This window comes from Aulostomus chinensis, chromosome 6 (genome assembly GCF_037954235.1).
Source record: "Aulostomus chinensis isolate RoL2024-O1b breed Wild chromosome 6, RoL_Achi_v1.0, whole genome shotgun sequence".
In the NCBI taxonomy this organism is placed as follows: Eukaryota; Metazoa; Chordata; class Actinopteri; order Syngnathiformes; family Aulostomidae; genus Aulostomus; species Aulostomus chinensis.
In genome coordinates, this window is record NC_141325.1 from 3,762,687 (window position 1) to 3,785,000 (window position 22,314).

Consider the following 22,314-nt stretch of genomic DNA (forward strand, 5'->3'; position numbering starts at 1 on the left):
TGTTGTCTGGCACATTTGAAATGAAGACAATTTTCGGTTTAAAACAAGAGTAACAACTTCTAAAAAAAAAAAAAAAAAAAAAAACCTTAAGCACCTGGACTAGGGGGGGGAAAAAAAAAGGAAAAAAAAGAAGTGGAATCTGGAAGTCGTCTGGCTGTTACTTGATGCCTCACAGCCACACTCCAGCAATATAGAGGTTAGCAGGCTAAGATGTGGTAATTTTCATGGTCTGATTTGGTAATCTTTTTTTGGAGGAGAACTCTCGGCTGTTTCCAATGGTAATTGTGAAGGCCTTTGACCGGGCAATTTGATATCTGAAAATTATTTAGCCCGAGGAGTTTCTGAATGCTTTCCAACGTCGCTGCAACCTTTCCCTTACACGGAGGGTTCTAAGTTCAAGTCCGCAGCAAAACGGGTTAGAAAAACACAATTGTGGCGCCGTTGGTCAAATCAGTAAGTTGGGTGATGAAGACACAAAAAAAAAACATCACATCCTCTCTCACATCCGTGTTGAAGCAAACTTTCATGGCTGTGAATCTCCAAGGCTGAACCCTCCAAGGGGAAGGGAGGAAGAGGAGGTGGTGGCGGCGGGGGGGGGGGGAGGGCAACCTTGAACCTTTTCTTACCCCTTCTTTATGTCTGTCCTCCATCACTACATTTCCAACCTCCTCTCAGGGAAGAAAAAAAAAATACAAATACAGACATTTGAAAAGCTGCAGATTATATGAAATACGTTTTTAGACTTTCATATTGAAATGAGGTGCAGCAGCAGCTTGTGCGGCCTCCGTCAGATTTGGTGCCAAACTGATTATTCCGCGGGCCGTGCTCTCCGCGCTGGCGTGGGGCTGGGATGCTGGATAGCGGAGCCGCCACAAAGGCTACAATTTACCAACTCTGGCTTCATACATTTTGATCTATTGCTCCCCTCAACTGTTAGCATTTCATTTGAGCTGTAGGGAAGTTGAAAGGGGGGCATTTTTCTTTTTTCTTCGCCTATATCTCTCTCCCCTCCCACTCTCCTTCTACCCTTCCCTCAATTGTCCCTTTCCCTGCATTTTTACATCTTTCATCCACACGCATACATCTCTCTCTCTCTCTCCCTCCCCTCCAACCTGGTTAAGTGCAGAACAAATGAAATTTCAAGGCCTAACAAATTTGTCTTTTACATTGGATAGGAGTTGTTTTTTTGTTTTGTTTTTTAGGGGGGGGGGGTGGATTTTGGTTTTTTTTTAGTTTTTTTTTTTTTTTTACATGAGGTACAACTTCAGATTGTGAGTAACTTTGAAGGACGGGTCAAAGGAGGCCTCTTTTATGGCTCAGGCCTATAATGGAGAGCAAGGAGAAGAGAGAGAACGACAGCGAGAGGAAAAGGGGAGGGGGGGGGGGGAGATTAATAAATGTGCCAAGGCCTCATTTTAATTGAACTTGAAGCATATGTTGCAAGTATGCACAATTCGTCCCAGATGTTTACTCCGGCCATGTGCACGGCTCTTCCCAGTGCACCACAAGGCAGCTATTAGCTGGATAACCTTTGCTCCAGAGGCTAAATGGGGTATTACATGGCCAAAAAGTAGAGCACCTGTTTTTCATTGCATGGAAGACCCCTTGCAGGCTTTTTGCCTTGGAACACCACATGTGTTTTAACTTAGCAGATTGTTGGGGGAACGTGAAAAGTGTCTTGCTCGTGAGCAAGCGCTGATATTAGTCACTTAATCTTAATGAAAGTCCAACATGCAGACTAATTGATGGAGACGGCTCAGTTGTCAAGCCAAGCAGGCGGGCACATGCGGGATGAAAGAATGTTAGAAATGTACTAATTTTTTTTTTTTTTTTTTTTTGCTTTTACACGCCTCTGCAGTGTTTGTGTATGTTAATCTCCAGTGTGGAGGGGTTGCTTGACTCTTATCCCCTCCTACACACACGCACGCGCGCGCACACACACACACACACACACACACTAATATTTTAGTACCGATATTGTTCCCATTCAATAAAACTAATTTTAAACATAATGGCAAGTTGGAGAAGCAGTTGAATAGGAGATGAAAACGTATCCTCTGGAATAAATATGATTTACCTGCATGTTCAACATGAAAGGGTGCCAGCGCTGGGAAGCATGTTTTGTATTTAGACGTGATTTAGTGGTTTTGGAAAATAATGCACTTCCAACAGATTATCCATGAAGGGCTGCGTCAAGAACAACTCCGCTCATACTCTTAAATCCAAGAGATTTTCGTCATGGCAACTATAGAGGGCACTCAGAGAGCACGTGCTGTACCTCCCAACAAGGCCACCTCAGCCAGAGCTACTGCAAAAGAAAATAGGACATTTTTTAAATTTGTTTAAAAAAAAAAGGAAAATGAATTGCCCAAAAATTTTAATGGATTCTTCCTTGACCCCTGCTTCACCCCTCCAGGTAGTTTAGAGAAAATCAGCCTCCTCGTTCTTGAGTTTTCCTGCTAACAGACAGACAGAAGGCACAGAAATGAGCAATGTCATATTATTCTTAAGGCTGACATAAAGAACTCTTAATTACTGTCTCAACACACCAAAAAAAAAAGTCTTCCGTTCAAGATTAAAAGAACCTGAGGATGATTTCACTGTACAGACAGAAGTCCGTCACTATTACGTGATACACAGCACATCACCACCAGCCGTGGAGGAGAAGACCCGATGACACAACGTCAGGAACAATCCGTACCTACGAGTGCCTCCTTTGGGGAGACCAGACCTCCGCCCTGATGAAAGCATCTGGAGCTAAACATGTGAAGGATGTTGAGGGCCCAAAAACGTCAGCGTGGGCCTTCTGAGATGACCCTGGACTCGGTACAGGTGCTGGGGAACCAGGGCAGAAATCTTGAAGTACATTGAAATGTTGCCATTTTAAAGACTGCGAATCATGAAAAGTACAGGATGGACTCAACAGAGGAATTGGCCTTTTCATCAGTGTCATGTCTACTTTGTACATGCCTCAGAAAGCGTTGGAAATAATAGAGGCGGGACAAAAACGTTGACGCTGCAGTATTCCGTGATACTACCTCTTGTAATACAATATCAACACATTACACAGATAACATCTTCTATTAGAACTACCCCCCCCCCCAAAAAAAAAACTTGCTTGACTTCTAGTCAGACTTTTTCAGAATAAGGTTATCAAATCCACATCTAACAAAACCATATTTATAATACAACACTGATGCTTTTGTTTTGAAGAACACTGCACTGAAATTGGGAGCTGATCCAGGAACTTTTTGGGGGGGGGGGGTTCTGATGACTCTTTTTATTAGTATCTTTTTCTTCAGTACCTAAATACCCTTGTTGCTAACCCTAACCCTCCATCAGACACGGTGCAGGAGAGAGGGAGGGACCGCTGGAATGAGATACCATGAGTATTTAGACCGGTCACTCTGAGGACGGGGCCGTCATCTCGCTCCGCGTCCTCCTGCTGACTCACTCATCCACACACTTGTGGATTCGTAGCCACATTGATTTTTAGTTTAATTTTAGTTTACTTTGGCGTCTCTGCAGGCTATAAATATCCTTAGAAAGTTTTCCCCCCAGCGCCAGCTTCAAACTAAGATGTCTAAAGAGACGCGCACCTCCTCTCATCCCTGCCTTGGTGTGCCTTCTCTGTCTTCTAATCCAGCTAAAAGTAGCATGGTGGGACGTGGACGGAGTGAGGTAGCGGAGCCGCGCCGCTCACTCCTGCTCTATATTTAGAGACCACCGGCTGCAGGGGCTTGGGTGTGCAATGTAGCCTGTGATGTTCCTGCTCACCTGAGGGCTGCCTGTCCAGCACCGGCACAAAGCTATCACCTTTAGCTTCGGCGTGGCTGCGTGTGAGTGTTTGTGTGAGAGTCATGCTTATGTGTGCAGTGGCTCAGCTGTCTCCCAGAGGGGGGGCTTACTGGAAAAAGGGAGAGCGAGGGAGAGAGAGAGGGTGAGAGAGAGTTTGAAAGAGTGAGGAGATTACCCTCACACGGTTGACTGGTCACTGAAGCGCTTGTGCTCCGCTCAGCTAGGCTCCACTAGCCTCAGGAGGACCTGACACAGATAAGATACACACTGCAATCATGTCCTGCTCACGGGCTTACTGCTCGCTGCACCCCCCCGCGCTTTCTCTATCTATCTGTATCTCTCTCTCTCTCACACACACACACACACCACATGCTGCTCTCACATTTTTACCCTCCTCAGTTTCCTTCCCTCCTTCCCCTCCCTCATGAGGTAAAAATGGAGGGGGGGCGGGCAATCATTATTCATTACTTCCAAAATATTTATTAGTGATGTGTAAATTACTCTGCTGCAATGAAAAGTCCTTTAGAAGGCAACAACATCCGGACCTAACAAACCCCCCCACCCCCCCCACCCCCAAAAAAACCCCTGTCCAACCTGGTGAACCCGAAGAAGTGCCAAAACGTCAACTGACTGTTGGGCCGCGAGCCAAAAGCAAACACATCCTGTGTTGTTAAAAATGCGTTCATCAAATCAAGGAACCATAATTATTGGGGCAAAGAGTGATTCACATAATTGGCAAAATGTTTTGAATATGTTTTTATAACTGTACTTATTTATTTTTTATTATTTCGGGGGGGGGGGGGGGAATCAACTTTTGCATCTGCTGGACCAAAGCAAACCCCACTTTGGGCATCCCTCGTTTGAACTGAGATGAAATGTGTCCCATAGTTATTTTTCTGTTTCATACACAGAAAAACATGGGCCTGCAGAAATTAATTCAAATTAATAACCGGTTAGAATACTGAAGAATTTGTAGACAAACATATAACTTTTTTCTTTTTTGGGGGGGGCAAAAATATAAAATGTTTCTTTTAATGGCCCTTGCAGGCTTGTGCAGTACCTTCATAGTCCACTAGGGGGACAGCATAACATATGAAGCAGTGAAAATACTTCCTACATGTATATATTTATACCACTAATTATAGGTATTTCTGCATATGTAGTGTTTTGATCTGCTGTGCATCAGCTCAGTACAGGTCCTACTGGCTGGGATTATAAAACAGAATTAAACTGAGACGCTTTTGCATGTTTGTCACTCTAACAGTCTGAAGTTGAGCAACGTTTATCCAGTTTTACTGGGATTTTTGCTCAAGTCCCACGAATGACCTGAGATCATCCAAAGGTCTGCAGTAAACAGCTGTGAGTGTGAGTGTGTGTGTGGGGGGAGGGGAGGGGGGGGGGAGACAAAAAACAAATAGTTTATGAACCAAAAACTACAAAAAAAGAATAGTTATACAACAGGTATTTTTCAGGGATAATTGGGTTAACAGATGACAGCTTTTCTGCAACAATGGAAGTAAATGAAGCCGTGAAACATTTCAAAGTCTCTGAACTTTTGTTGAAAGCTGTGTTTCTGCGTTGGTACAGACTGTTGCTACACCCCCGGAAACATTATTTGGACAATATTTCACTGCAGGAAGTCACATAATGGTCTGTCTGTCTTCAGCAGTTAACGGCCCTCGCCTGGTCACGATGATGCAATGTACAACTTCCTGCGGTGAAATACGGTCCAAATAACATTACTTTTAAGTAACTTAAACTTGTTTTATTTACCTTTGGCAGTTAACTGCCGACCTTTTAGCGTGAATTGATGCTCGTGACTTGAATCGACTAAACAACCCGAACAAACGCTGATGTTGTCAAACTGTTGGTGTTCGTCCTGCACGACTCCGCATGTGGCGGCCGACTGATGCTGTACTTCCCACCTGACCCCTGGTTCTGAAAGGGTTCTAGCAGACTTGTCGTGCAGGTGAAAACCCAGCGTCCCCCCCCCCTGTACCCAGTCTGTTATTTCACCCCTTCTGCCATACCGTCGTCTCCCTAAACTGCTAAATCTCTTTATCCTTCTCATCTATAGTGCTGAGGCAGCCGTTCTCGGCTGCTTTCCCCCTGTAGGCATGACTCATGCACGCACGCACACACAAATGTGCGCATGTGTGTTTATCAATGATCCTCTGGCAGGTGTATAACTGCTCGCCAATGGCAACTATCAGCACACGTATCCAGTTCTCTTCCTGCTAGCCTCACAGCCGGCTAATTTGTACACTCTTCTCTCTCTTTGTAGCCGTCTTTTCATCTTCGTCTGCCAGTCTGTCTCAGCTCCCGTCTCCTCTGTGAATCATTAAGAGAGAGCCTGCTCCGTGTTATATTCAAAAAAAAAAAAAAAGCAAAAAAAGCAGCCTCTCACACACTCTTTCTCTGTGTCAACGTGGTCAAAACTAGTGTGTGTTTTCTGACTTATCTCCTGATAGCACGAGGAGCGGTGCAGCACCTTCCCCAGACCCGTCGCTCCTCTCCCAGTCCCAGATAGAGCGACATGGCATAATGTAATTGGACTAAAGAGAGCACTGGGAATTATATCAAGGCTCTGAAGGAAGTGTGACTGAAATGTTGTTCTGGGGAGGCTATTGAGCCGGTAATGCAGCAGGGTTGTCCTCAGGTATCAAGGGGGTGGTGGCGGGGAGACGGAGGGAGAGGGGACGAGAAAAAAGGTTGAATGTGTTCTTTTCTTCTCGCTGCCTGTGAAGGATGAAAAGCGTCACGCTGAAAAAGATGCTTTTGACTTTTCCGCTTCATCCCCCCCCCCCCCCCATCTCACTGTCTTTTTTAGTCATTCAGCAGAGACGCCGGTTGGAACTGCATTTTAATCATGTTTGGCTAATAGAGGAAGGAGTGGAGACAAAAACGAGGGTGAAAGAGGCGTGAAGGAGTATTGTCTCGCTATGCAAAACACACTGCATTGTTTGTTTGTTTTCCCCCCTTTGTCACACACATAGATCAGGTGGATCATCTCTCGCTATCTCTGTTCCCCCCAGATACATCTCTTGCTTTGTCTTCTTTCTCTCCTTCTCTCCTCATTCTCTTTGCACTTTACCAACTCTGGCTTTTTGAAATAAAACTGTGCTCCACGGGTGTTTTTTGTTGTTGTTGTATAACTGCAGGTTAACACATCTTTATACTCACCACTGTAGCGATGATGCTCAGTGGCTGCAGCTCTCCGTAGTTTGTCAGCCGTAATGATCAAGAAAACTTATTTTATTGGTACATAAGTTCTTATCATTCAGTTATATTTTTACATTTTTAATGCATTTCCCTTTTTTTTTTAGTTTTTTTTGGGTTTTTTTTTTTACTGATGTCTTTTTTGTTTTGTTCTCATATTCTTTTACTGAATATCCACGGGTGTGTAGTTGCAGCTTCCCTCTGTGCAGCGCATCCATCTGGAGTGAATTGTGCTCTTAATATCTTTATGAATAAAGTTTTTCTTCTGCTTCTGACTGGACTGTAGTTTTAATGGGCATCAAAGGCCTGAAATGTCTTCCAAACGACACTTTAAATCACTTAATTGAGTGAATTGAATTTAAATATCACAGGAAATCTATTGTCATTGGTGCCGATCTTGAGTTGAAACCTTTAAAAATTGGCCAGAACATGAAGTGTAAGACCCCGTCTGTAAACCCTTCGCTCTTTTCTGTAATGTTTGAAGTAAAGAGACAATTTCACTGTAATTTATCCACAAGGACCCTAAACCAGGCCCCGGGGAGGAGAGCCGGGATAAAAACCATATCCTCGAGGATATGTTGGCTTCCTGGCACTTTGAGTGGATACGAGCAATGGTGGTGAGTAAGTGGGCATGAGTGTGTCTCCGGCACGGACCTCTCCTGGTGGTGCTGTGTGTCACTGTCCTCCGCTCTCTGGTTTAGCTCATCGTCTGTCCGCTGGCCTCTGTCTACTGTCTTGTCAGGGTTTTTGTATACACTGTCTGCCCCCCACCCGCCCGCCCCTGTCTGCATCTCAGTCAAACTCCCCCCCTGCTGCACGTCCTGCTTTGAACCCACCTGAGGCCTCTGCCTGCTCCTTAAGGTGATGGGGCTGCTGTCTTCGTCCCAGTAGCAGCGGCATAGAGCTGTTAGGCTGCCGGGGGACGGCTGTAGAAGGAGGTGCTGCATAACCCGACACTCGTTTCGCTTCACAAGTCAGTCTGACCAGACTCCCGTTGCAACTGGGAAGGGGGGGGGGGGGGGGGCGTGGCGTGGCGGTCATCCTTGCATCCTTGGTATCCAATCGCAGCGTTTTGACTAGCAAGTGGTACTGATCAGCTAGCGCAAGCGCCACGTGCAGATAGTTGAATAAAACAATAATGAATTATATCAACTTGAAGACTTCTAGCTAGCTAGCGAAGGGCTGTGTCTGAAACAGCCCCGTGTTGGCAAATTGAGCATCCCAGACTTCAGCTGCGTGGTTAAACATGAGATAACGCTGTGAGTCGTCGTAGGAGAGACTTAATCTAGCTAGCACTCCCCAACTAGCGGACTGCTGCCGGCATTAGCCTGTCTGGCTGCCAGTGAGCTACAGATGTTTGTTTTTTTCCAAGCAGTTATTCCTGGGAGTCTTTTCACAACAACTTACGTCCCATTAACATGAATTCTGTCTGCCAACTTCCATGTTTTGAGTCTTCTTGCAACCGAGTTTGCGTCTTCACCACGTTCAAGGATGCTAATTAGCTCGTTGGAAAGCTGAAAACGCAGATTCGGGGGCCGGAGCCGGTGGGAGTCTTAACTTCTGGCGGGAGTCTAGTCTCTGATGGGTTGAAGGGTGACACTCAAATCCAGTACAGTTTAGTGCTGGGGGAACTTGTCAAGAATGAGACTTTTAAATTAAGCACTAATTACATCTCTCTCACAAATAATGATTGTTTTCACACTTGCTGATTCCTGGGTCACCACTAAAAAAAAAAGAAACTCCTAAAAACTAATTTTCTAATTCAGATGTTAAGAGTGTGAGTTAGTGCATGCGTGTGGGTGTTGGGGTAATTTGTGAGGTTCTCCCCCCCCCCCCCCCCCTTCTTAAAAGTTGCGATAGAAACAGCAAAACTATTTCTTATTGCCGGATCAAATCCCAACGCTCATTATGCCTAATGCAGCGACGTCGACTCCCTCAACTGTTATTGTTCTGAAACACGAGAGGCTGAACCCACTGAACTTTTCGATTGATGAAGTATGCATCAAAGGATTTCGACGAGCACTCGTTGCACTGTAGGTGAGGAGTTCCTGCGCGCTCTCATCCACCCCGAGGAACTCCTGGAGACTTTCTCGCCGAATAGGATGCTGCCGACGGCGCGCGCTCATCCCTCCCAGCCTCTCATTGGACAGAATGTGGAGCACAACACTTGACAGCGGTGTCGTCTGAATTTGAAAGTCAGACATGTTAGAAGGCAGCCGCCACCTTTTCTTTTAACAAGAGTCATAAATGTGTAATGAGCAGAGAAGATGCATATTTTATTTACTTTTTTGAAGATGTGATCCCTTCACTTCATAGCAATGCACTCTCGCTCTCACCCCCCCCCCCCCACACACACACACACTTTTTTTTTTTTCCAAAATAAAGTTTAAAAACCGCAGATGTTAAAGCTGTGTCTCGCTGAATATGAATACGTAATTAAAGTTACTCCAGACCCGGCTGGTGTCTCGCATGGAATCGACGATTGATTATGGATCTGGATTCGCAGACGTATGCCAGCTCCCCAGAATGAGCCAGACGCACAAATTACAGCCTCCAAAATGACAGTTAAAATAACTAACGTGTCTCTCAAGCAGATCCAGTGAACACGAAGGTTGTGTAACACCCAAAAGCTGGTTTGGCTGATCAGTGCACATTACTACTTCTTCTTTTAAATCATTACCAAATTCATGTACATCATCAGTTTCCAATCTTTAAGCTCATGGAGGTTTGAGTATATATGCTCCTGTCTGGGTGCAAAAGTTTAGGTTTCACAGTTGTTTTAAGGCAGCCTAGACAGACTGACGGACAGATGAGGAGGGTGTGTGTGTGTGTGTGGGGGGGGGGGGGGGTAGCAAAAGCAGGCCAACAGAGGACAAGAGTAATGTTGTCTCATTCATCACACTCAGCCGGGCTGGATTCTGGGAAGGACGGGGAAAGGAGAGTGCAGGAGCAGCGGAGCAGAGGTGAGGCGAGGTGGTGGTAAAGGGGGGTGGGGGGTTGGAGGAGGGGATCATTTGGCATGGGGGGGGGGGGGGGTTGGGTGGTATTCTGCAGGTGGTGAGGAAGAGGAGCAAAGAAGTTGCGGGGATGGTAGTCATTTGTGTGTGTTGACCTTGAGTGTGATGGAGTGGCTGGTGATGAGAGGCCCCATAGGAAGATGGGTGAGGATGATGAGTGGCAAACAAACTCCAGAGATACCAGCCCCCCCCCACCCCCACCCCCCGGAAACCCCTCACTTTAGAGAGGGAAGCAGAGGTCAAACTGAAGATAAGTCGCCACCTCTTCCTTTTACTCCCTCCCTCTTTTACATACGTGTATATTTATCCTCGCCGTGGGAGCGGCCCAGGTGAAGAGACTAATTAGGTCCACCTTCAGCTGACAGTCTTAACTGTAGTTCTGCGGGAGCAAACGTACACACATTCTCCACACACTCATCTGTGGTGGGCCTGTGGGAGTGGGACACCCCTTCACTCCTTAACATGGCCTGTGTGTGTGTGTGTGTGTGTGTGTGTGTGTGCTGCTTGATGAGGGCTTGGAGGACGTGCAGCGCATCTCAACACCCTAGTTAAACCCATATTTATGTGTGTATTGTAAAAAGACAGGGAGGGAAATAGAGATGTATTCCCCACATTCGCCAACGGATTAGTAGTTGTACGGAATAAATTATTAATTAAAATCAGAGGGGGTGGAGGGACGGGGGGGACGGGGGGGAAGGAACATCTGCCTCTTTCATGTGGCGCTGGCGAGGTGCCAGGCTGCACGGTGGTATTTGAGGCTGGTCGTGGGGTCTTTTGTCTTGACTTGTTGTTGTTTCCTGGCAGAGGGGTGATGATGCTCCTGGAGGCCAGTCGCTCTAATAACTCCCAGTCAGTTAAAAGGTCCGACCCCCCAGTGGACTATTCGGAAAACACACTCTTTGAAATGCGAGCAGTCATTGGGAGCTCTGAATCTTGCCTCCGTGACCTCTGTGGGAGGTCACCGTCACCGCGTCCCATCTGAAACCCCGAGGAAACGGACGGAAGCAGCCAGATATTGCTGCAACTCTTGGAGGCAAATTTGAAGAAATTCCCTCCAACGTCCTCTGGGACTCGGAACATGAGCTGAAAAGATTTTGGTGGTCAGAGCTCAAGGTCACGTGACGTGAAAGCAATATCTCAGGAACATTGGAGAATTTTTTTTTTTTTCCCTTTCAACTCTAGTAAAAAAAAAAGAAAAATCCACTTAGATTCAAGAATGACCTGAAAAAAATATTAGAGGTCAAAGGTCACTTTGATATTGCAGAGGTTTACAACTATGATGCTGAATGTCAACCAGCAGCTAGTTGACTGTGTGCAATACCACAATGGTCAGATAGAGGGCGTCTGTTTGTTTCAGGATTTATTATAATAACAAAGACGTGTTAAAGTAGGAATATGTTTGAAGAAGTGTTTGACAGCCAGTAAAAGTACACTACGCTCTTACCAGTACCACTGTGAGTAGTAGTTCTGAGCACAACTGTTGTGCCTGCTATCACAGAAAGTACTTCCTCTCGCTGGAGAGACAAGTTCGTTTTATTAAAAAAAAAGAAAGAAAACGGTTTCATTTGCCATATTTTATTTTGTAGGACAGACGCTGCTACACTAATTGTTAATCATGTACAGTAAATGCTAATTAAATGCTCTATTTACTATTCTGTCAGGCCTTTTCTTTTGCTTTTTTTGCACTGGCTTTGGAAATTCAATCTGTGTTCCCACTGACGCATTCCTCCCCTTGACTCCTGGAAAAACTTTTTTTTTTTTGTTGCTAGGGTGGAATTGAGAGGTATGCCGACTCTCTCTGCAGTCCCCAAATCAACAAGAACACATTCAGTTGCCCTCGGGGAGCCACATATTAGCATGCTGTCATGTTTTATTTGACGTTTCAATTTTTTTTTTGTGTTTTTTTTTTTTTACCCTGCTGCCAGAGTGAGTGAGGAACAAAGAGAGACAAAAGAAGAAACAGGTGCAATTTGAAGACGGCGGCGGCGGCGGCGGCGGCGGCGGCGGCGACGAGCAGCAGCAGCCACTTGTGGTTCCGACTCATTTAGGCGGGGTGACGGGATGTATGCCGCTACATTACAACTGTTAGCTTTGTCATTTTTATGGGGTAGCCCAGCAGGGAGAACAATGTGATAAAGGTTAAAACAGTCTCAAATGGCTCCGTCTATTTCTACCCAGCAGATATAGGACAGATATTTGAGTCGATGGCAACAGTCACCTCTCTTGTTTAGCTCTAGGCCTTGGGTCAATGAAGAACAAACTGTCTTTGTAAAGTTTACTCCTGCTCGCTTAGCACTTTTGCATGCAGACGTGCTCCGCTATGACGCTAGCGCTGTGAAAGGGAAACGCAGCCGTTGAAGGCGTTGTGAATCCTTCCGTCGGTAAATATTTAATCGAGCGTTTCAAGGAGTTTACCACAATTTAGCAAGTGCAACTTGGTTAGCCTGACATAGCTGTTTTTCTGTGTGAGTGTGTGTGTAACCCTCGTCTCTCTCTGGTGTCACTGAGGGTTCTTTCTCTTGCAAACATCACTTTAATGAGCCTCTGTCTTCCTTGATGAGAGCAGCTTCCCTGCGCCACCTGCACCGGTAAACGCCGTGTAGCGGCGTGCTACAGTGACGGCTGCTTGGCTCAGATTTCACATGAATGATGCAAACTTCGGCCACAAAAGTCGTCGTGCAGCATACGCACAATTAAAACATGCGACTCTCCGAGCAGAGTCACGAAACGTTTCTCTTACCCGCCCGATGAGACTTAATTGACGTCAAGGAGTTTCTGCAGCTCATAGAAACGTCGTCTCACTTGGCGAGAGAACGCGTCTGTGTTCAAGTGAGCGCTGCACCGTCAACGAGGACGATCAGGTGCAGGAGGCCGCCGCTGGAAAAGACAGACTCACAATCAGAGGAAAGGCCTCAAGATGCCTTTGTGTTTGTACCAGATTGATAATCGCTACATTCAGGTGACAAATATTACAGTTTTCTTCAGAGAACTACCGTTAGACGTATTTATAGTATAAAGTATATGTATCAGTGAGGATTTCGGCAGCTGCTTTTAAATGCGCTTGGTCCCGCGTCATGTCTTTGGTCGTTTTCGTCATATTTCGTCACCCTCTTTTTTTTTTCTCGAGTCAAGTTTTTATTGGAACTACTTGATTTCTTTGTGGTTGTGACAAAAAGGTTTTTTTTTTTTTTTGTTCAGCCGATTTTGAGTCTCTTGACTGGAGTGCACCTGAGTTTCTGTCACATTTTCAGTCGATCCATGTGAGTTCAGGGTGATGAGCTTGATTTGTTGATTTTTGTCATTTTTCTGAACATTTCTGGGTATTCAGTCAAAATTGTTCCTCTAGTTTCCTGCGTAGCTCACGCCATATTGAAGACCAATTTCCAAAAATGGATGAATGAACATGTTATAAAAATGCATTTATTTCTTAAATACAAGCATTTGTGTATTTTTAATCATATTTCATTCATTTTGACAATGGCTTTTATGTTTTTGCATGTTTTTTCAGTCCCGCCCACTAAGTTGTACTTAATATTCATATTTTCTACACTGTTTTTTTTTTTAATTACAGTTCCAATCCTCTCATATGAAAAGTAGTAGTAGCACAGTAGTACAGCAGTGCTCAAAGCCAGAGTTTATATTCATGGCAGTGACACCGCATTGCTTTATGTACTGCTCTCAACATAAAGTGCAACTAGCAGCACATCTGCTTCCTGACATTAAATAATACCATAACTAGATGGACTCGGGCCTGTATTGCAGTACATGAAGTAATGCTGTCATCTGATTGCAGCGACAATTTGTAGCTCTCAGACCGAACTGGCAGTTACTGTAACACATCAACATAACACATTGCAGACGAACCTACAGTTGCAGTCTATTAAAATGCGTGATGCTAAACTCGTTAGGCAGACTTATTACTCCATCCGTCTGAATGATCCCAGCTATCCTGCACCATCCGTCAGAGGTGCTGGGATTTGTAGCATTCCTGGAGCATTAACATGACTGGAACTGTGGCTAAGTCGAAGCTGGAGGCCTCCCAGACTTCATTTTATTAGCTTTGCCTTCAGGTCTCCAAACAAAAACGCTCCGTCTCCCTGACAGACACAGGAAGAGACAGATGGAAATAAAGGCCTTGAGTCTCCTGCGTTTCATCCTGACTGGAAGCAGGTCGGCACTGGAAAACCTCAACAATTACCCCATGTGAGCTGTAGTGGTCGTCCGACACACACACACACACACACACACACACACACACACACACACGATATGATTGTATGAGCTGAGTCTTTGAACTGAGTTTTGTTAAAAAAAAAACAAAAAGCTCAACTCTCTGATTCAAATATTATGCAAGTAAGAGATCCTCCTGTGACCTTGACTCTGACGTTCTCTCGGCGACGACGAGCCACTGAAAGAAACTTGTTGTGTAAAGGAGGAAGCCGCCTTTAGAAGTCAAGGGCCCTCAGCGTCTAATCTGTACCGGGGTTTGTAGAGTTACTCAGCAAGACCAGGTGTGCACATCAACGTTATCTAATAGCTGCGAGTGTGTGTGTTTGTGTGCATATTAGGTTCCATTATAAGAACAGGTTGCCTGGCTCCATATGTGCACAGTGTGTGGGGAAGCTGGGAAAACAAGGTTCTCCATAGCCCTCTGTGTTATTGCTACCTCCCGCCTCCCCGAGTCTTGTTTGAAGACAGGAAATAGGAGTCAGACCGCAGTCCGAGGGGCATGTGGCAATGGTTTATACTTCGATGACCTCTGACTTATCCTCTCCACCCCCGCCCGCTCTCTCACACCACTCCCCTGGCCCTCAAACACTCTCCCCTGAGTCTGGGCCCGAAGGAAAGTACAACCGGCTGATCCGACCCAGCCTGGTCCGGCTCGGCCCAACCCAGGCCATCACAATAGCCTGAGATTTCTTTGGGCGGGCAATGAAAAACAGATGGACTCTAAGGAAGACGAGGAGGAGAGAGGGAGGAAGAGAGAAAGGGAGTCTTGCATGATATTTGTGAAGAAAAATAACCTAGGGACGCTGTCTAATTATATCTATTTGTCTTGTGTGGTTTTGCTGGGGAGGCCATGTGGACTCCTCCACCGCTCCACGCTTCGTTTTTCACATTATCTGATCCTGGACGGGGAGCAGCGGGGGGATTGTTTTGAGTCTCGGTTGGAAGGCAGCGGTGAGGCCTCGAGCAGTGAAATGTGGTAAAGGCCTCCAGGGCTCTGGGGCTTCCATCCCTGTGACTGCCTCACTGTCTTCTTCAGGTGTTATGAAAAGAAAGACGTTTACCTCTCTAATCTACCAGCATCCATCCATCCTCATCACTGGCACCTCCATCACCACGCACACACGCACGGCCCCTCGTACAAGCACCAGTTTCTGAGCCGCTGATCGACTTACCCAAAACGCCAGGGTTAGTTTGTCTCACGGGCCAGACGCACGTGTGGGGTAGGACGGGCGCTTTCAAGAAATATTCAGCAGGTGATTGGGTGAGCTATCTGACGCGGGCTAACTCTCAACCAATCAAAACAAAGTATTGACAGAGACGCCAAAGCCAGCTGGTGCAAGGGCGACGACGCGAATTAGCCGTCAGGTCTCCAGTTCTAGTTGTGTGACTGGTGCTACGGTAGCATCCACGCTAACATTGTCGACGCCATTTTCTTGCTGTTGTCACGCCCATAACTCTTCTAAAGACACCGATTGGTCGAACTAAAGTATAATGATAGATATTACTGAATATAGTCTACCCTCCCCTCGACAAAACTGTGATTCCCGTCCCTGTATCAGTGTGGTTCCACGTGTCTTGGCGATGATCAGGACGAGGTTTTGATCTTTCGCTTTCAAGTTTGCTGAGATGGTTCTGTTGCTGTAGACCGCCCCCCCACCCGGCCTGCTCTAGTTCTGCCCCGTCTCTGTCTACGAAGCATGCCCACCGATCACATCCAGGCTCGACCCGTCCACGTGGTCCTCCCTCACCCAGCGGCTCTCGATCACTCTCTGTCACCTCATTCTGTCCAGATCCACCCTGCCCCCCACCCCACCCTCGTGTGTCAGTCAACAGGCAACTCACTGACTGTTGCATGACTTCTTCAATTCTTCACTTTGTTTCAGTAAGGAGGGAGGGGGGAGTAGGAAGGGGGGGAGTAGGAAGGGGGGGGGGTGTGCTACAGATTTTCAATTGCCTGCCTGGTTTGTGGTCTCCCCTCCCTTCTCACAACATTCTGAAGTTCTCAAACCATCAAAAGTTGAAAAGGAGGAGCTTGCTCTTCATGGTGGGTGACAGCGTGAATAAGGATGATAATGATGTCACGGCTGGTGACATCATCACAGTGTGCCAGTCAGCTGAACAAAAGGGCTCTGCCTGGTCTTCCTCGCAGCCTTGGCAGCACCAGAGAGGGAGAGAAAGAGCGCCTAAAGATTGATGTATCCATTCGGCTTTCAGTTTAATTCCGCCGTCCTATTCACATATTCAAATTTTCCCGTGTGAGCTTTTGTAAGGAGGAAAACATTTTAATTTGTTCTGCCGACTTTATATCTCTATTACGGCCTGGAATGAACACACTCCGTCAATTCAAGCAGGATATCCGGTGATTTGGCTCCTCGCTCCAAATCTTTGACGCTATTTAAAATGTATTGTTTTCACAAAGATGCCTTTGCCCAGCCTCTTGTCTTTTCTTCCTCTTCCCTCTCTCTCTCTCTCTCTCTCCCTCCCCCTTTCTCCTCCCTCTTCGCTCTCACACTATCCTCTCCTCTATCTCCCTCCCGTCTCTTCCCTTCTCAATCTCGTTTTTTAACCCCACCCCACCCCCCCACCCCCGTCTACTGTACTCTTGCAGGACTCTGAGAGAAAGGGCTTCATGAACAAGCTTTACGCCATTCAGGACGTGTGCATCAGCGTGCAGAATGCTCTGGATGAAGTGGCCTCCTATGGCGAGAGGATAAAGAAGTGAGTCGTAAGCCTGCTCCTCGGCACCCGGCCCACTGCGCTGGGCTCCTCACATCCTAGTGTTCTCTCTCTGCAATGCCAGGTTGCCCCACTTCCTCTTGCCAGCCTGAGCAGAACTTGCTCTCAGGGAAAGACTGCCAGCATGACAATCAGTCCCCGAGAGACGTTCTCCATCACCTCGCGCTTAACCCCTGCGTGACCTGGTAGCTTAAAAAACTGTGCAAAAAAACAAACAAAACAACCCCACAACATTCATTTATAGTCTTTTCTTTGGAAGTTTCAGTTAAAAGCATTTGAAATTAAGCTGAAATGACCTGATTTTTTGGGATATATAGTGTGAATTGTATTGCATCTTGCAGTGCTGGAGTGTCAGACTGGATGAACTTCTCTCCTTCGACATACATTGTGAATAATGGATTTGCTGTGTCGGCGTGTCAAGATGAACTTCTTTTCGAAATGAGGAGTATAAAATGGTGCAGGAATGAGTCCCAAAAAACACGAAAATACATTTTGCATTGTTTAAGCTGTGGTTCCCGTTTTGTTTAAAGCTCTTAAGCTTAAGATATTTTCATATTTTGCGTCAGTAAAACTCCACTCTTGCGAGTTTAGAATATTTTTGGGTCTGCCAGGGCACCACAAAGCTGGAGGTGACACCTGTGCTGTCGTTTCTTTATAGTAGCGTAGGGTAGCGTTAGCTTTGTAGTTCTAGCGCTCACATTGACGCTTCTAAAGTCTTAAAAATGGTGTTACTTTCGCCACGGCGATGCTAACGTCCAGGTTAGCCTACAGACGGCCCTGCAGCACCCTCTTGAATGTATTCTCTACTCGTTCTCTTGAGTGTTTTCCTGATTCTCACGCTTCTCCCTGTTCTCTCTCTCTCTCTCTGTTTCAGCACATTTAACTGGACTGTGCCTTTCTTAAGCTGGCTGGCCATCGTGGCTCTCGGAGTGGCGACCGTCATCATCTACTTCATCCCTCTGAGGTTTATCGTGCTTGCCTGGGGTGAGCTCACGACAGAAATCGTTTCATTTACATGTTTCGTTTTAGTAAAGTACAGTAAACACGTCCCGTTTAAAGCAGACAGAGGGAATTTGCTACAGCAGACTTTCCCCAGCTCTCTCTCTCTGTCTGTTTCTGGCTGCAGGGGTGAATAAATTCACTAAGAAGCTGCGAGACCCTTACACCATCGATAACAACGAGCTCCTAGACTTTCTGTCCAGGGTGCCCTCCGACGTGCAAGTGGTGGGTGAACTTTTCCCTTTTAATCTTGGCTTCATCTTTTATATTTCCCTGCCACCGCCTCCTGCCAGTCTCACACGCCAGCTTTTATTATTTACCACAGCGTCTTTATACCCTGCACTCTTCTACTTCAGTGGTGTGTCACGAACTGACTTATTGTCTCACCCACTCAGACGTCTAATTGTTTCAAAGTTTCCTATTAATAGCTTCCTCGTCTTCCTCCACATGTAGAGTTGGAGCTGTGTAATCAGATAACAAGGTTAAGTGAGTTTAGTGGCCGGCGTATAACTAGGTTGATTGACTCCATACACACTCACTCACACACAATTACAGTTAGCTGTTGTTTCCCAGCTATGCTAGTAATTGGAACAGAGTGTAAACCAACAGTTAACCAGCCCCATGTGGTTCTGCTTCTACATTAACCGTGAGATCAGATTAACTTTGTGGCTGAGAACTACAGATGCTTCGTTAGGTAAAATATAGGTGTGTAAATGTGTGTGTGTGTGTGTGTGTGTGTGTGTATGTTCACGCACGCTGCGCTGCTCACGACAAAGTGCAGTTTAAACTGCAATTAAGCAGCAGCTTGTGAAAGTCGCTGTGTTATCCAGCACCATTGGTGTCCACTGTGGCTGTTAAGCCCTGCTGCGCTGGGTTTTAACACACACACACACACACACACACACACACACACACACACACACACACACACACAAAAACGTAGATTGGGCTGAATGACCCAGGACGTCTGATATGGCCAATCCCCTGCCACATCACTTCCCCTTTGATCGCTTGTTGCCCGCAACTTCTTTCATCTTTACAGGGTCGTAATCCTTGCTCCTCCACGCACCCCTGCCGACCCCCCCCCCCCCAACCCCCACCCCACCCGTTTTTCTCCCCCGTTCGGCCCCCATGCAGTTTTACAGTTTCATGCTTTTCTTGGGCCTGTTGCAATGATTTGTACAAGGCAGGTAGTGGTGGGTTTAAATGAGCCCAAGCTGTCCCCTCCGGTGAAGTGCAACCACCTGATGCACCTGGAGCCAGGAGGTGAAGCCCAGGCCCGCCAGGTACGAGGCCTTTACAAGGCCCCTAATGAGGGCCTGCTGGCTGGGACGGGAGGGGGCTGCTCTGGTCTGGTGCCCGTGCTGCTGGAGGCATGCCTACTGTACAAGTAATACTATAAGTGCTACTGTAAGAGCTACCTTTGCTGCAGCTGTTGGGGTGGAAGTTGTTGCCAGGTTCCTTTGACAGTTGGGAGGCTGACTGAGTAATGAGGTTGAACGACAGAGAGAGTAAAAGAGTCCTGAGGAAAGACGCGTCGTTGATTGCTGCAGATAAATGGTTTGATTATTTGGGGCACGCACACACACACACACGTCTCGCTGAGGTCATGTGGCACCTTCACTAATCACCTTCTCGCTGAATCCAAAGGTTAGCTTGAAGCGAAGGCGCCCCGCTCCACGGTCATTATAGTTAACGGAGAACGTTCTGCTCCGCCGTGCGTCCTTCTGCTGCCTCCGTTGGCGGGGTCGCTTCACCGCCTCCCCTCGCCTTACTAGGTCAAAGCAGTCTGCTGGGGACTACGCCCCCGAGGCTTCGGGATGATGCAGAGAGGTGCCGGGGTCCAAATGGAGCGTCCCCCTGTGGATGCGTGGCACCCACTGGCATCGGTGCAGGGGCCCGGTCTGCCTGACACCCAGGATGACTAATGAAGTGCTATTTCCGGGCCCCGGCGCGACCTAACACTCACGCTCTCCCAGCAGCGGTGCCGGTGAGGGGCGTTGAGTTCGGTGTTCCACATTATTTGGATCCGCTTCAGTGCAACCAGAACTGATGAGGTTCTAATGACGTTATATACAAAGGGCAACCACACCAGACCACATCGCCTGCGTAGCTGCAGCGCACCACGTCTCCTCTTATCCTCGCTTGTCTGGAGTGTATAAACATTTTCACAGCCCAACACTCACTTTTTTATCAGCTGTGTCACTCTTCACACACTCAAACACTCTGAGAAGACTAGATCCTTGGACCCATTTACCACCTTTACGGTTCTCTTAAATCAGTCGTTAAGGCGTGCGTGCGTGTGTGTGTGTGTGTGTGTGTGTTTCCTGTTTCTGATTCGGATCCACCAGCATAAGCTATTTTTACAGTCATTATCAGTGAATCCTTCATGTCCTCTTAAACGAGGCCAAACTGTGCACCTTTATAGTGCTAAGTATTCCCTACCTGGCGTTTGGGAGGTGTCAGCGCAATGGTATGTTTTACGACACCATTAGCCACGCGAGCGAGCGAGCAAGAGAGAGAGAGAGGGAGAGAGGGAGGAAGGAAGGGCCGAGGCAATTAGCATGCCAAGTGGCCCTTTATGATTGGTGTAAAAGAGCTGGATCAAACCCCAGTACAAAAATAAGCATGAATTCCAATTTAGAGCCTAATGAACAGTGGGGATTTAGGTTAATATTTTTAGACAACATTTATGTTTGGGATGAAACCTCCTTGGGCGTAGAGGGGTCAAAGGCAGGGGAGTTAAAGGGCGATGCGTCACCGGATGCAGTCGTTCACATCTACTCGAGGTCTCCCTCTCCTCTGCCGCGACCTTCCTCACCTTGGTGACTGCTTTTATTCCTTTTAAAAGCTCTTTTTATCGGCGCTTTAACCCAATTAAAAGAAGTCCAGGAATCGGTTCATTCTGTACATGGAGAAGATTAACGGCTGGGACCTGTAGCGTAGCTTAGCTGAGAAGGCTACATGGTTCACATCTGTCTGCTCCTTCTTTTTTTTTTTTTTTCTTCCCCCAACAGCCAGAATTAGGTCACATGATCCAAACCATCCTAGGGAACTTAATATGTTCTATATCTCTCTGATTAAAATGCATCTCAAATGTCCTCAAATATGTTATTTTTTCCTCTCCCCCCCTGAGATAATGACCATTACATCAATAATAAGTGTTCCGGATCAGAGACGACGAACGAGATCAAGATGATTTATGGAAGCAGACTCAAGGAAATTGCGGTGGATTTGTGTCTGACATGTCCAGAAAAACAATGCACGTGTATCCTGTTTACGGCTGACCACAGGATCCGGGAAGCTCAGTTTATTCCCCAACGCCTCAAAGAGTTGATCACTCGTTCCTATACCAAGGAAGAGGAGCGGCCACGACCCTCCTTCCTGACGAAAGACGAGACGTTAGTGCGAGGGGACAATTTGCCGCCGCTCAGTGTCGTACCACAACAACGAGGCAAAACTTTCTTAATTTCTGTTTTTTTCCCCTCTCTGGCTTCTGTCGCCTTGACACGCCTCTCCTGTCTTGACAGTAGACATGAACGCTGCAGATGTCTGAACGATGCACAACAGAGTTTCCCTGGAAACATTTAATAACCCTTATGCTCCGTTAGGCTTCACATGAGACGAAAACAGAGAATCATTAAAAATATTGCTCCAACGCTCTCCCTTACTTAATTTATCGACTCGCTCATTTTCTGCATGGTGTCGCCCGCCGTGGCTCGTCTGTCTGCCCACACTGACATCATCAAAACACTGTCAAAGGTTCAACCTGAGAGGTGGAGAGAGAGGGAGAGGGAGAGAGAGGGGGAGAGGGAGGCAGGTTTTTTGGGATGCTTTGTGGGTAACACCGTTAAGCAAAGCACAGTACACGGCGCCCCTTCAGCAGAGCACACTTCAAAGCCTGTTTTGCACTTGTACTGTCAACATTTGGGAGAGGAGAGGAGGGGAGCGAGGGTGGAGCAGCCTTTGAGCAGCACTGGCTCTTTACCCACTGCCTCTCCTGTCTGTGTTCCCTTTAAACTCCCCTCTTGCGCTACCAAATTGCTTATGTGCTCACCGCATTACCGCACTTTTTTACTTTCACCCAATTCCGGCTTCTTTTATTTTGCTAACGTCCCACTTTCTCCTCGCCTTCGCTGCCTTTTCTTCTGTTTTTTTTTTCTTTCTTTCTTTAACTATCTCTTGTTGTCAGTCTGTGTGTGTGTGTGTGTGTGTGTGTGTGTGTGTGTGTGTGTTATTAGGTGAGGCGAGTTGGGAGCTAAGGGTATAACATCAGGCAGGCCTGTCACCTGTAAGGTGGAACTGAACCTGCGAC

General features: G+C 46.8%; 1 protein-coding gene across 3 annotated transcripts in view; it reads left to right on the plus strand.

The window, feature by feature from the left end:
* Window positions 1–22,314, plus strand: part of mctp1a (multiple C2 domains, transmembrane 1a) — a 124,698-nt gene that overhangs the window by 98,331 nt on the left and 4,053 nt on the right. For 2 of the 3 annotated variants that reach the window (XM_086205904.1, XM_086205905.1), the window contains 3 exons: window positions 16,873–16,982; window positions 17,875–17,984; window positions 18,127–18,224. In XM_086205904.1, the coding sequence (XP_086062030.1) occupies window positions 16,873–16,982; window positions 17,875–17,984; window positions 18,127–18,224 (318 nt within the window). Of the gene's footprint in view, window positions 1–7,535; window positions 7,635–16,872; window positions 16,983–17,874; window positions 17,985–18,126; window positions 18,225–22,314 lie in introns of all 3 variants that reach the window. The other variant, XM_086205903.1, reaches the window with a different exon arrangement.